The sequence below is a fragment of the Lissotriton helveticus genome, chromosome 5_1 (assembly GCF_964261635.1).
Source record: "Lissotriton helveticus chromosome 5_1, aLisHel1.1, whole genome shotgun sequence".
Taxonomy (NCBI): domain Eukaryota; kingdom Metazoa; phylum Chordata; class Amphibia; order Caudata; family Salamandridae; genus Lissotriton; species Lissotriton helveticus.
The window spans coordinates 2,085,338,708-2,085,350,927 of NC_136065.1; the positions used below are offsets into that span (position 1 = coordinate 2,085,338,708).

At 43.8% G+C, this 12,220-nt stretch overlaps 1 protein-coding gene across 2 annotated transcripts in view; it reads right to left on the bottom strand.

Annotated features, from left to right (window-relative positions):
• Positions 1-12,220, bottom strand: part of SCAI (suppressor of cancer cell invasion) — a 565,718-nt gene that overhangs the window by 162,577 nt on the left and 390,921 nt on the right. For both annotated transcript variants that reach the window (XM_078646060.1, XM_078646059.1), the window contains one exon: positions 10,188-10,283. In XM_078646060.1, coding sequence (XP_078502186.1) covers positions 10,188-10,283 — 96 coding nt within the window. The remainder of the gene's footprint in view (positions 1-10,187; positions 10,284-12,220) is intronic.

The following is a 12,220-nucleotide window of genomic DNA, read 5'->3' on the forward strand; positions in this document are numbered from 1 at the left end:
CTCCACCGCCGGTGCTCAACAGCGCCAACGAAAGGCAACAAAGAATGATGAGAACTCGTTAAACTTCGAACATTTGACATCCCCAATCGCCGTTTCTGCTAGACCTCATTTCTCTCCCAGCCGCCATTGTATTGATCATGCTCCAATCCGAACCTGATATATATGTAATAACCTGCCAGTATGAAATATGCTTGCTGCTCTCGCTACAGAATCGTTTTTGTATTGCATTCCTATGACTTTCCTGCTAAACAAATTGATCAAAGTTTATCAAATAGGCCCACCTCCTAAAAACTAGAAATGTTAAAATGTATTGTTTACAACTCTTTTCCTCTAGGGTTCCTACCGTTTTCTTTCTCATGCCCACCACAATAGAACCGAGTAGAAAATGAACCAGCAAGATGTCTTGAATATGTTAAAGGGAGGACTGTTGAAAATTAGTACGTTTTGGTGAACATTATCTGCGCCATCTTGCCTCTTCCCCTGATGCCACACTTTTGTCGTGCGCGCCCGCCATTTTTTTAAGATGCCCCGAGCAGAACGAACCCATTTGCATGCCGCTGGCCCCTGACATGGCCCTTCGCCTTCACTAAGACCACCCCCTGCTTGCACCTGCCTTGAGTCATAAACCCCTCTTCGGCGCTGCTCTGCCCCAGGCCCTCATCCTGTTCCCAGCGCGACACCTCCCTGCTTCCCTTTCATGATCTCCGGCCCTTAGATGCAAACCCCCTTTTCCCCGTGTGCCCGTTTTGTCTTCCCCGTTCCCAGGCCGACACCCAGCTCTGCCGATACCATTCCTTGCCCCTCCCCGTACAATAGAAAGCTTCCCCCATCAAAGGATCCCCGGGTTGATCAAAGCCCCCACTCCATGAGATCCGATCAAATCCCCCACATTCCGTGAATCGGCGGAATATCCAGCTGCGTGATACTCATCACCTGTTGTGACTAGGGTGGGGACTTCAACTGTAAATGTGTGTGGGAACGGGCTCAAAGGGGAGTTCCGGGAATGTCTTTTCCATACATCAAAGCTTTAACATGAATGTGTAATCTACAATAAAGTCATAAAACAGTGTATAAGAGGCCAGGCCTCAGAAATGTATCTAGAGCACCTCAGAACGATACCTTCTGTCCGTTTCGTTGTGTTCTCCTCCGGAGAAAATAAAAACCTTGTTTCCTGCTTTCCAGTCTCCAGCGCCTGCCTCTTCATTGATTAAATAACTAGAGGGTCACAGAGGCAATACCGCCGGGCAAATATCGATTGACCACGACCCGACTCAGGTTTTAACATGGGCTAGGCTTACAATTTGAAACATGGGGGTGGGGGAAGGGATGATGAGAGGGGTGGGGCAACTAAATCCACTCTGGCCCCACAGATAGACAAATATTTATCACACACTTTTTTAATTGCTGCTCCTGGTCAGGCCAGGGGGGAGAGGTGAGGGAAAATACCATCTTTAGGTTTCACCTGCTAGATATTGCACGCACCGCACTGTCTGTTGCAAAACATATTGCTAGTTTACAGTGGGCTTATAGCCCGCCCTTTCATTACCATTGGTTGGCTTCATTGTCATTCTCATATTTTTGCTACTTTTTCATCACTATGTTTGGGCTTTACTTCCTCTTCTTGTATTTGTGCTTTCTCTGGAGCAGGGATGCATTACTGTTCAATGTTTTTTTTTGCTTAACCCCTTCCATGCGCATGACGAGCTGACCTCGTCATGAGTTGCACCGCTCGCATGCTCATGACGAGTTCAGCTCGTCATGTAACGCGGCTTTTCCCAAAAAGCCGCACAGCGCAAAAATAGCGGCCGCACGCATGCGGTTAAGCATTCTACAAGAGTGGATGTGTTTTCCACCAGTCTCCCTCCATTACTTCTCCTCCTCCAACGCCAACTCACTCTTTCCTTACGTGTGTGCGTCTCTCCAGCCCCCCTCCGTGATGACTTCGTGTGCTTTTCCGCTGCATTACTCTTTCCCCTGTGTGTTTTCCCCTCCCAGCTCCATGTTCTCTCTCTCTCTTGTTTGCTCCCCCCAAGTTCCCCTGTCTCTGTTTACTTCATTCCCCACATGCACCATTCATGTTCCTTGCCCCATCCAGACCCTGTTTTCCTTCCTCCCACCCATGCCCTCCCTGTTCCTTCCTTCCTCCCACACCCTCTGTTGCTTCCTCTGCACCCATGCCTGTGCTGCTTTGCACCCCCCTACTGTTGCTTCCCCAGCTCCCAGTGAGTCTGCCCACCCTGTCCCCTCCTCTTTGCTTCCCCACACCCATGCTACTCTTTTTCTTTTTGTTTACCAATCCAAGCTCGAACTTTTTGTAAAGTCAAAAAGCTCCAAAGGCGAGATCTATTGGCTTTGCCAATGCTTGCATTTATACAATTTCTCTCCCACGGATCTGCTCATATTGGTGGGCCAAAGGTCCGTCCTATAATGTATAAGGCAGTATTACTTTTCTTAATTCTGCATTCTACCTCTGTTCTCCAGTTCCTGATCTGTTCCCCCATGCAACACAGTGAATCATGAGTTAGAAAGACTAAAAACAGGAGAAAGAAGTGACATCAAACAAGAATGAATTCAGACGCCTGTCACAATCGGAATGTATTCCACTGTAGGGGGTTATTCTACAAGAAATCTGTTACTGGAATCTTTATTTAATTTGATGAACTTCCAAAATGAATAAAGTAAGCCTGATGTAAAAAGGCTGTCGAAACTTCATTTTGAGAAACGTTTAAAATATCAAATTGCCTTCTCCACGAAAATAGCTAAATGTTAGTTTGGTAGGACAGCATGATAAGTAGGTTAAAAGGAAAAAAGGGGCTTGGCATACAGTCTGGGGAAGGCATGGCCGGGGAAGGTGTGACTGTAATGGGTTTGTTAAACAAACATATGCAAAACGAATAGGTCTCAGAAATCCAAGAGCTAATGGCATTGTCAATGTCGTTTAACCCGTTGGCCGCGGTGGTAATTCTGCGCGGCGCTGGGGGGAAGGGAGGTCGCGCGGCGACCCCATGCTCGTGGCGGAACCACTCCTTCACAGGCGCGCTGTGCTCATGACAGAGTGGTTCCGTCACAGCCCCGCCCGCTCATTAAAACCGCTGCGCAGGCGCGGAATTGATGCCGCGTAGGCGGAGCGGCCGCGCCGTGAAGGAACCACTCCGTCATTAGCACAGCGCCCCCGTGGCTCGCGACGGAGAGGTTCCGTCACGAGCACGGAAGGGGTTAACCATGTTGAATAGCAGCACGGCTGCTGTTTACCATGGCTGAAAATTATGTAATAAGGTGCTATGACCTATCCTACACGGTATTCTGAACTTCTGAAAACGCTTTCATGTGCGATAGTGAAGAAAAACATTTAGTGAAATAAAATATTTGGGTAAGAGCACACTGCGCTGTATTCTGAACGTACATATTTGAAAGCGCTTTCATGTGTGATAATGAAGAAAAACGTTTTGGTGAAATAAAATCTTTGGGCAACAGCACACAAGGAACAGCTCTTAATGAAACAAAAACTAAGTGCCCAAGCAGCAACTGCCAGAGCCCAGCTCCCACAGCTGTTCCTTGGCCTGGCCAATTCCCGTTCGCATGCCCAGCACCCAACATGGTTGGGGTGGTCGGGAGGAGACAGAGCGAGTAAAAACAAGATTGTGTGTGGAGTGCTCAAAGACAAACATAGCTCCTAAAACGGGAGCAGTTGATGAACACAAGTACTTGGTCCATGCTCTGGGGGAGGGACTAACACAGGAAGAGGCATGACACATTCATTCTATCGACAAACAGAAACGAAGGATACAAGAGTGACGATGGAGCAAATATATGGTGAGCCTATGGGTGGGCTGAAGCACCCTGAATTGAAAACAACATGGCTGTTCAAGATAGGTCTAGCAGAGACTAAAAATGGGGAGTAAAGTGTGGGGGGGAATAAGGGGGTTAATAAAAATGTAAGTAAAGAAGGATGGGCAGTAACAGGCTTGTAAAAAAAGAAAATGGGACGGAAGCAGAGTGGGAATAACGTGTTTTATAAAGAAAAAAGTGAGTGAAGAAGGAGGGGAAATAAAGGGTTTGTACACAAACAAAAAAAAAAGAATTCTATTGGGGGTAAGGGGTTTGAAAAAAAGGAGTAATGCCAGAGTTGCAGTAAGGGGCTTGCAAAAAAATAAATAATAATCGAAAGTAAAGCGGGGCAGGTAGCAAGCAGTTTGTGAAATAAAGGAGTAAAGTGGGTGAAGGAGTAAGTGGTTTGTAAAAATACACACACAAATTAAAAATAAATATAAAACGGGAAGCAAGCCCTAGAAAAAAGGGGGGATGGGAAAGGCATGGGTGATTGGTGAGAGAGGACCCATGGTAAAAAAGCCTCAAAAATAGCCTAAGGAAATTAGTTTTTCCTCAAGAATACTTTGACTAAACATTTTGTAAGGCCCACTTTCTGTAACCTGCTTTTTCATCTAAAGTTCATACAAGCAGAGGTCTAACGCTAAAGCCACTTGTGTCTCTACTGCTGACTTGTGAAGCCATTCATTACATCTTCCACATGGCTTTCTAGACAACCAACCAGCTTCGGTCACTAACATCCAAGTGCTCTCCCCCCTCACCCCGGTGACTACAAAGTTGTAGACCTGGTCGCTTCTCCCTTCCTCTTCCTTTGTGCTGGACAAGATATGTTCTTCAATGCCTCACCTTCTGTACACATTCAGGCTTGCCATGTCTTGGTCTTTATTTTCAAATGTTTTTGGTATTTTGCAAAGATTGTTTCCTCAAATTATCACCATACACTGACATGGGGCTTTACAGTCCACTCTGATTAATTGTTCGTAAAGGGGAGGACACTTAACCGTATCACTTTCTAAGCCTATGGCAATAGCTGTACTCACCATAAAGCATCTTCAAAAGTATTGGATGAAATCTATACACAGACCACCAGCACTTCCCTATAAACGTTACAAACAAAAATAGATTAGATTTGCTATATGGCCAAATCACACACGCAATCCCTCTGAAGAGTGGTAAAACCACGTATTTCCCCTTTGGGATACCCAGACACTAAAGTGAGAAGTAGCTATCTATACGAAATCTCCTTTCTCAATATCTCCATCAATGGCACCCCAGATTAGTTACCCGCACCATGGAGGTTCTCCATCAGCCCATTCAAGCACCTGCTGGATTTAACACCGCCTGGTTGCCGGTTTCCTAATCAACTTCCCAGTCCATCAAGGCAGTCCCTTTCCACTCCTCTTGCACAGTTGTGTAAATAACATCTTCTCTAGTCTCATAGCCTTGGTGGAGGTTCTAGCTCGGGAGTTCTTTACAATTTGACTTCTGTGTAACCCCACTGAATCACCAGCGAAAGCCGGGGACTCTGGCCTAAGCAACTTCTACTCAACAGTAGACTCAAATATAGAAACAAGTATACATCAAACAAATACACAAACAAAAATGGAAATCCTAATGCGAAGACTGGAGCCTTTCAACATTTGTTTTTATTTTAAAAGAGAAATCAATATGCTGGACCTTAGAATATCACTTTGTCTTTTTGCTCTTAATGAATGCTTGACCAGCGCTTCAACTGAGGCCCCCGGTCGTCCACACTAGATTCTGTTTGCTGCACTTGTGCTGCCCCCACGAAGTAGGATAAGGATGGCAACTAAATTTTTATCCTTCAATTTCAAATTCCTTCAAATTTACAGGTTTTTTTTAATGAACATTTTGATTTTTTAAGTATAGATATATACTTTATTCATCCAATATTAATTATCTAATAGAGTAGCAGACCCCATTAGTTAAGTGTCACCGACCACCGGTTAAGAACCACTGCTCTAGCTACCGCCTTTTCTCACCTAACCTCAGATTTCATTTGAAGATTTTGGGATAGCTGTACTACGCTTTTGACGCCTGCTCTTATTCGTTTTCTTCTATGCTACCCTCTCACGATTCAGCGTTTGTTTCTTTAGATTCAGTCCCTGATTAGCTCAGAGAATACATTTTACTTCCTATTAATGAGGAGGACTCAAGGAGCTATTAAATATTTATCAACCTTGCTCGTTTCATAGCAATAACACTCCCGCAATCAATCTTTTGGAAAAAAACTACAAATTCCCTAACCCGGGGCTGTGAGCGCAAACCACAGAGCTCATACAACAACAACTGGAGAGTAAGGGCAGAGTCGAAGAAAGGGCACCGCAGACAGAAAGGAGACCATGAAATCTCCAGTGTTCCAAGTTGATTTGATATGCTTACGCAGCAATTCCAGGTTTTCGCTGTCAAAGATATGATTAATGGTTAGCACTTATCCTGGAGCTGCTCACAGTGTTATATTTAGTCACTGCAAACTCAAACCCGATGTAACAATTAGCAGGATACACAAGCAGACGTCGACTAATGTCTACCACCAAGGAATACGCTGGGCGAGACACCGCACATAGGGATCGCACCTTCCATCGAGGAGAGGATCTCCCTAAAGGATGTCGTTGACTTCGTCCACTTACACCACCCTTACAAACCCAGCAAAATTTGCTCATGGATCCTCTGTCTTAGTTTTGACTTATTCATAAAAATGCATTTTCCACTCTTGTGGTACCCCCAGGCCATGCTGTGTTACCCTGTACATATGTATTCACAGCATTGTCTTTCAACACAATGTTCATGAACCAGAGACGACTCCAAGAACAGTGTGATGGCTGCAGAAGCTAAAGTTATCACCTTTCCTCTCTGTCCATTACATTCTAAATGTATATTATATATAAAAAACTTGATTTGTGAATTTCGATGTTTTTCGACAACACTTCCCTAAATTGTTGTTTGGTTTTCTCGAAAACTCCTGAACAAATTCACATCACACCACTCAATGTGCCTAAGTAGAACCAAGCTGTATTTTCGTGTCAAATTAGATGCATTTTCATCCGGTGGTATTTTCTGCAATGGAGAGCACAATATTTCCCTGCAATTTGATTGGGAACTATACATTTGGTGACCCAACCAGATCCCCATCCCGTCCACTAACCAAACTCCAACAAATGATACGTAACCGGTGCTGCGTGGATTCTTGTTTCTTTAAGGAAAGTTTGAGCAAATTGGTGAGATACGGTTGCGATATTCAACAATAAAAGCGTTTCCTAAAGATTAACTAGCACAGCCTCTCCACTGTGAATACCATACAGCTGCACTAAATTAGAAACAAATCCCACAATTAAACCATGGATCCATCCTCGTCACCATCAATGTGTCCCAGATTCTGCAGACTGTAAAAAACCACAAGACCCAGTTTCATGCATTTTGGCCTAAATATGTTTAAGAAATGTATCATTCAATGAAAAAAGCAAGAAACTCTACTCAGGGAATGAAAAGGGATAAGCAAACTCCACAGAACGTTCAGGAAGGGAGAGACTGAAAAATAAAGTAATCAACTGTGTATGCACTATTCACCATCAACTTTCTTCTCTTTAAGATGAAAAGAAATCCTAACAGGCCAAACAAACATTACCATTCATTTTTCGTCAACTTCCTCAATAAAAACTCCATTGCCTAACAATAACAGGTAGTGAGGAATCCAGCATTCTACTTGCTACAAACAATTGTACAATATTGACGTTTGGTACACATTTTTGAACCCCTTCTACCAATTTGTCAAGACAACTCTGGTCTCATATTTTTAGGCACCGGTGGCAGAGGGGGGGTCCCTCAATGTTGAGGATGAGTCTGGCATCAGGAAAAGGCATCAAGTCTCAGAATGGTTCCAGGAACAGGACCTCTTCCTTGTGGAGATGATGACTTCTTCTGATGATGATTTTTTTTTTTTAGACTTTTGTGGAAATGCGACTTAACTTCTGTTGATCAAGTCTGCAAGTGAGTCTCCTTGGAGACTGTCACCAAAAGTAACTTGGCCTCCCACTCCTTGATGGCCCTCAAGTTATCATCATGTCATGACCCCAGCATCACAAACAGTTGTCATTGAGGTCTGAAAAGAAACATCTTCTGGCCATGTCTGCAACGATTAACCCCTTCTGCGCCGATGACGAGCTCAGCTCGTCATGAGGTTTACCTGTCGTGCGCTCATGACGAGCTGAGCTCGTCATGAACCGCGGGGTTTTAAAAACGTCAGCGCGCAGCGGGAAAAACCGCCGCGCGCATGTGGTTAAACCCTTAAGCCCTTTGTGGAGACATTTGGCCTAGTCTCATTTGATAAAAGTTGAATTATTTTTGAGATAACTCTGGACCGCATTGATGAGTGGGGTCGAGCCATGCCACTCCTTGTGTTTCTTCTGCAAATTAGATTTCGTCTTACCGGATGACTTCAACCTCGAAGAAGATCTGTTGCGGGATCAGTCTCAAGACTGGGAGAAGGTCTTTGCCCTCGTTTTGGCGTGAGATTTACGCAAGGTCTGTTACTATGTCAATGTTATGTGATGTATAGCTTTGCTTCAGGGTCCCGGATTGCCTTTGGAAGCATGAGGACGAACTCAGCGATTGACCTGGAGTCGTGCCCAAAGCCCAAACATCAAAAGCAAACCTCTTACAGGCAGTAGCGGTCGGCAGTAGGAGTTTTTGCAGGGCCGTGACGTGGGCAGGGTGGGGGGTAGTAATGTATGTATTTGGTGATGCAGTGCGCGCAACGAAATTCGTTTTATTTATTTAAATGTTTACTTACCTGTAAAACTCCGTAATCCATACATTACTAACCCCCACCCTGCCCCTCCCACTGGCCACGTCACCGACCTGCAGAAACTCCTACTGCCGACCGCTACTACTTACAGGTCCATTACCAATTTCTGTTCACGACAGGCATTGCATAGTTTGAATCCTTAGTTTTAGGAGGGGACATTGTTGCCTTCCACAATGTATTTCGATTTGAAAAATTGCCAAAACCGACGAAAGAGGGAACGGCCCTTCGGAACCGCGTCAAAGACAGAGAAAGAAATGATCTGACGTTTATGCACAGGGCTGTCACTTATATGTAACTCAGCTCCATCACTCCTGGGGTGGAACCAAGTCAGCGCGGAGCTGCGCTGCACCACCTAGCAGTGTGCGGAGAGCTGCTATGAAAACTTCCAGATCCAGTCCAGCGCCTAGCGAATATTCTAAAGGTAAGGAATCTGCAGTTAGAAGCATTCATCATAAATGTAATATATGAAAGAACACAGAGCAGGTAAAGCTACACCACATATGGCACCTGCAGTCTAATAAAATAAGAAATCCATTGGCTAACGGGGGCTAACCTGAGGCACACCCCCTCCCCCCAAATGCTCCTTTATACTTCTTGATGTACAGATGACAAGAGCTCTTGCAACAAACACAAAGCCGTCTGTAGTGAGACTTAAAACAAGACCACCTTGGACCGAGCTTATGCTACCTCTACTGCTTTGTTGATTAAAAGAGATTTATTATGGTTGCCACTAACTAACTTTCTTTCCAGAGTATCAAACTGACTCCGCTTGCTGCATATTAAATTGTCTTCACCATATATCTAACTTCGTTTTAAAATTGTTTTTGTTTGCATTACTTCCAGGACTCTTCTTTTCCGTCTCCTCTATCTCCTCCTCCTCTCTTCCTCTTTCTTTTTCTCTTTTTCCTCCTTTTTCTTAAAATCTTTCTTAAAAGCATTTACTCTTAGTACAGTTTTTTATTCTATGAGGATATTGTTTTGACATTGCCTCTCATATCAGGTTTTGTTTTATTCATAACCTGTCGCTACATGACTTTGTACTGATGTTTTACATTGTTTATTACCTCAATAAAGCATTCTAAACTCACAAAAAGACCACTTTTCCATTTCTTGAGGCACTTTTTTCTTGCAGAAACCTGTCCGTAAAAGATAAGCGGTAGAGCTGAAATGAGACAGAATAAAGCCACAGGTTAGAGCGGCAGACCCTGATGCAGAGGTCTAGCCCGGGACCAGGGTTCAATTCCCCGCCTCGACGGGTCTTGGGCTCAAAATTCCACGGACCTGATAATTCTCGCCTTGGTGCCTATTCCAATCATGGAGTCCCACTCTGCAACTCTGGGCAATAGCTTGCTTAATCTCCACAACGGCCCCCACAACGCTAAGGATGCCTGGCCTCCACCTTGGGGGTGCCCAGGAGTGGACACCTCACAGGGAAAGCCAGGATGGGTTCCACAGCGGTATTCGTACAAGCGCCTTGAGACCCTTGCGGGTGAGTAGTGCGCTATACAAGTATCAATTTACAATTTACATTTACCTGTGCTGCTGCTGAAACTTCCAGAGCTTCGTATATACATCGAACGTTCTTCCGAAATACGACTGCCACTGCTTTTGTCCATACTGAGGTAAATCTCTGAAAAACAAATGAGCATGGCAGGTTAATTATAGGCATGCCATATGGGAGCATCAGACAGGCACAGTCATTCGGACGAGAATAGGACTTCCAGCAGATGAGGTCTGTGTTGACAACAAGCTTACTGTGTTAGAACCCGGAATTTATGCGTTCACCACGTATTCCCACCTCCTACTTGAATAGACTTTGAATAAGTGGCACTTCACTTCACGCCTAACGCTCTCCAAAAAGAATGATGTACCTATCGCTATGCAACCAATGCTGAATACACTGCAAATGGTTCTGCTTTCTCACACACTGCAATGCAAATTGATGGCTTTTTTCCATCAAATATTAGCAAAAAGATGGTGCCTATGGGGGAAGTGTAGCCCTTGGCTTCCACAGCAATAGTTTTACACCAGGGATAGAAGAAAACCTCTCAAATTAGTGAGTTTCAATTATGTGTTTAGTGCATTTCTTTACATATATCCCATCTTTGAATATACAAAGTAAATTTCAGCAATATAATGCAGTGTATATATACTTTTCGCTTGAAACAAGGTGCTCTAAAAGGTGATGGTGCAGTGAAAGTTACATATAGTGAATAAGAAGTGCATACATGCTATTTACAAAAATATATACATGGAGTTGATATGGATAATAGAATGTTCGAAGTCAACACATGTGAAGCGAGTGTTGATATCCACCATCAAATTCTTAAAAAAACAGCCCACATATGTTAATTGTGGATCATCAGGATGCAAAATATATATGAGACACCAAAAGATTGGGGCAGGAGTTCCCACAATCAAGCGAATGTCATAACACTATTTCTTGAAGTAATTTCAAGAGGGGTATTTGCCTGCAAGCGATTGCGGTAAAAAAGTTCTACAATTGCGACAGTGTTTAGTATTACCCCAAAATGGATTTAAGCACGATGGCAATCAGTAAAGAGAAAATCAGTCCACCTTGTCTCATCAGAAATTTAGAATGCCTATTGATAGAGAGTCTAAATGCTTCAAGCGAGACCATTAAAGGGTGTACATCAGATCAAACCAGTCAAGGCCGGTTGCGGCGATGGATGCGATAGTCATCCCAAATTATTTATCAAACCGTGCTTTGAAAGCAGCTTAGGTTTCATTAATGTTGGACGCAGCCCATGTTCTGCTTTCATATCTCCAGGCAGGAGATCCGAGAACAAAACACAGACTGCGTCCAACATTAATGAGGTTCAATATCAATAGGCATTCCAAATTTCAGAAGAGCCATTGCGGACTGATTTTCTCAGTTTAACCTCTATGATTCCCGGCATGCTGAAATCCATTGCGGCGTAATACTAGACACTGTCACGAATTGTGGGATTTTTTTGCCACAATCCTTAGTGTGCTAATACCCATCCTGAAGTTACTTCAAGAAATAGTGTTTTGACATTCGCTTGATAGTGGGAATTCCTGCCCCAATCTTTTGGTGTCTCCTATATATTTTGCGTCCTGATGATGGCCTCTAATATCTATGCTCAGGGGTCGAAACGTTGACAATTAACATATGTGGACTGTGTTTTTAAGCGTTTGATTGTGGATATCAACACTCGCTTCACCGGTGTTGACTTCGAACATTCCATTATCTATATCAGCCCCATGTATATATTTTTGTACATAGCACATATGCACTTCTTAATCACCATATATCACTTTCACTGCACTGTCACCGTTTAAGAGCACCTTCTTTCTAGAGAAAAGTACAAATACTGCATTATACTGCTATCATTTACTTTGTATATTCAAAGATGGGATATATATAAATAAATGCACTAAGTTTTTCTTCTATCCCTGGTGTAAAACCATTGCTGTGCAAGTCAAGGGCTACACTTCCCCCATTGGAACCTTCTTTTTGTTATTAATTATTGCCCAGCTCAGGTCCCTGGGTTACTGAGTTTCCCCTTTTGTTCTAGAGAACGG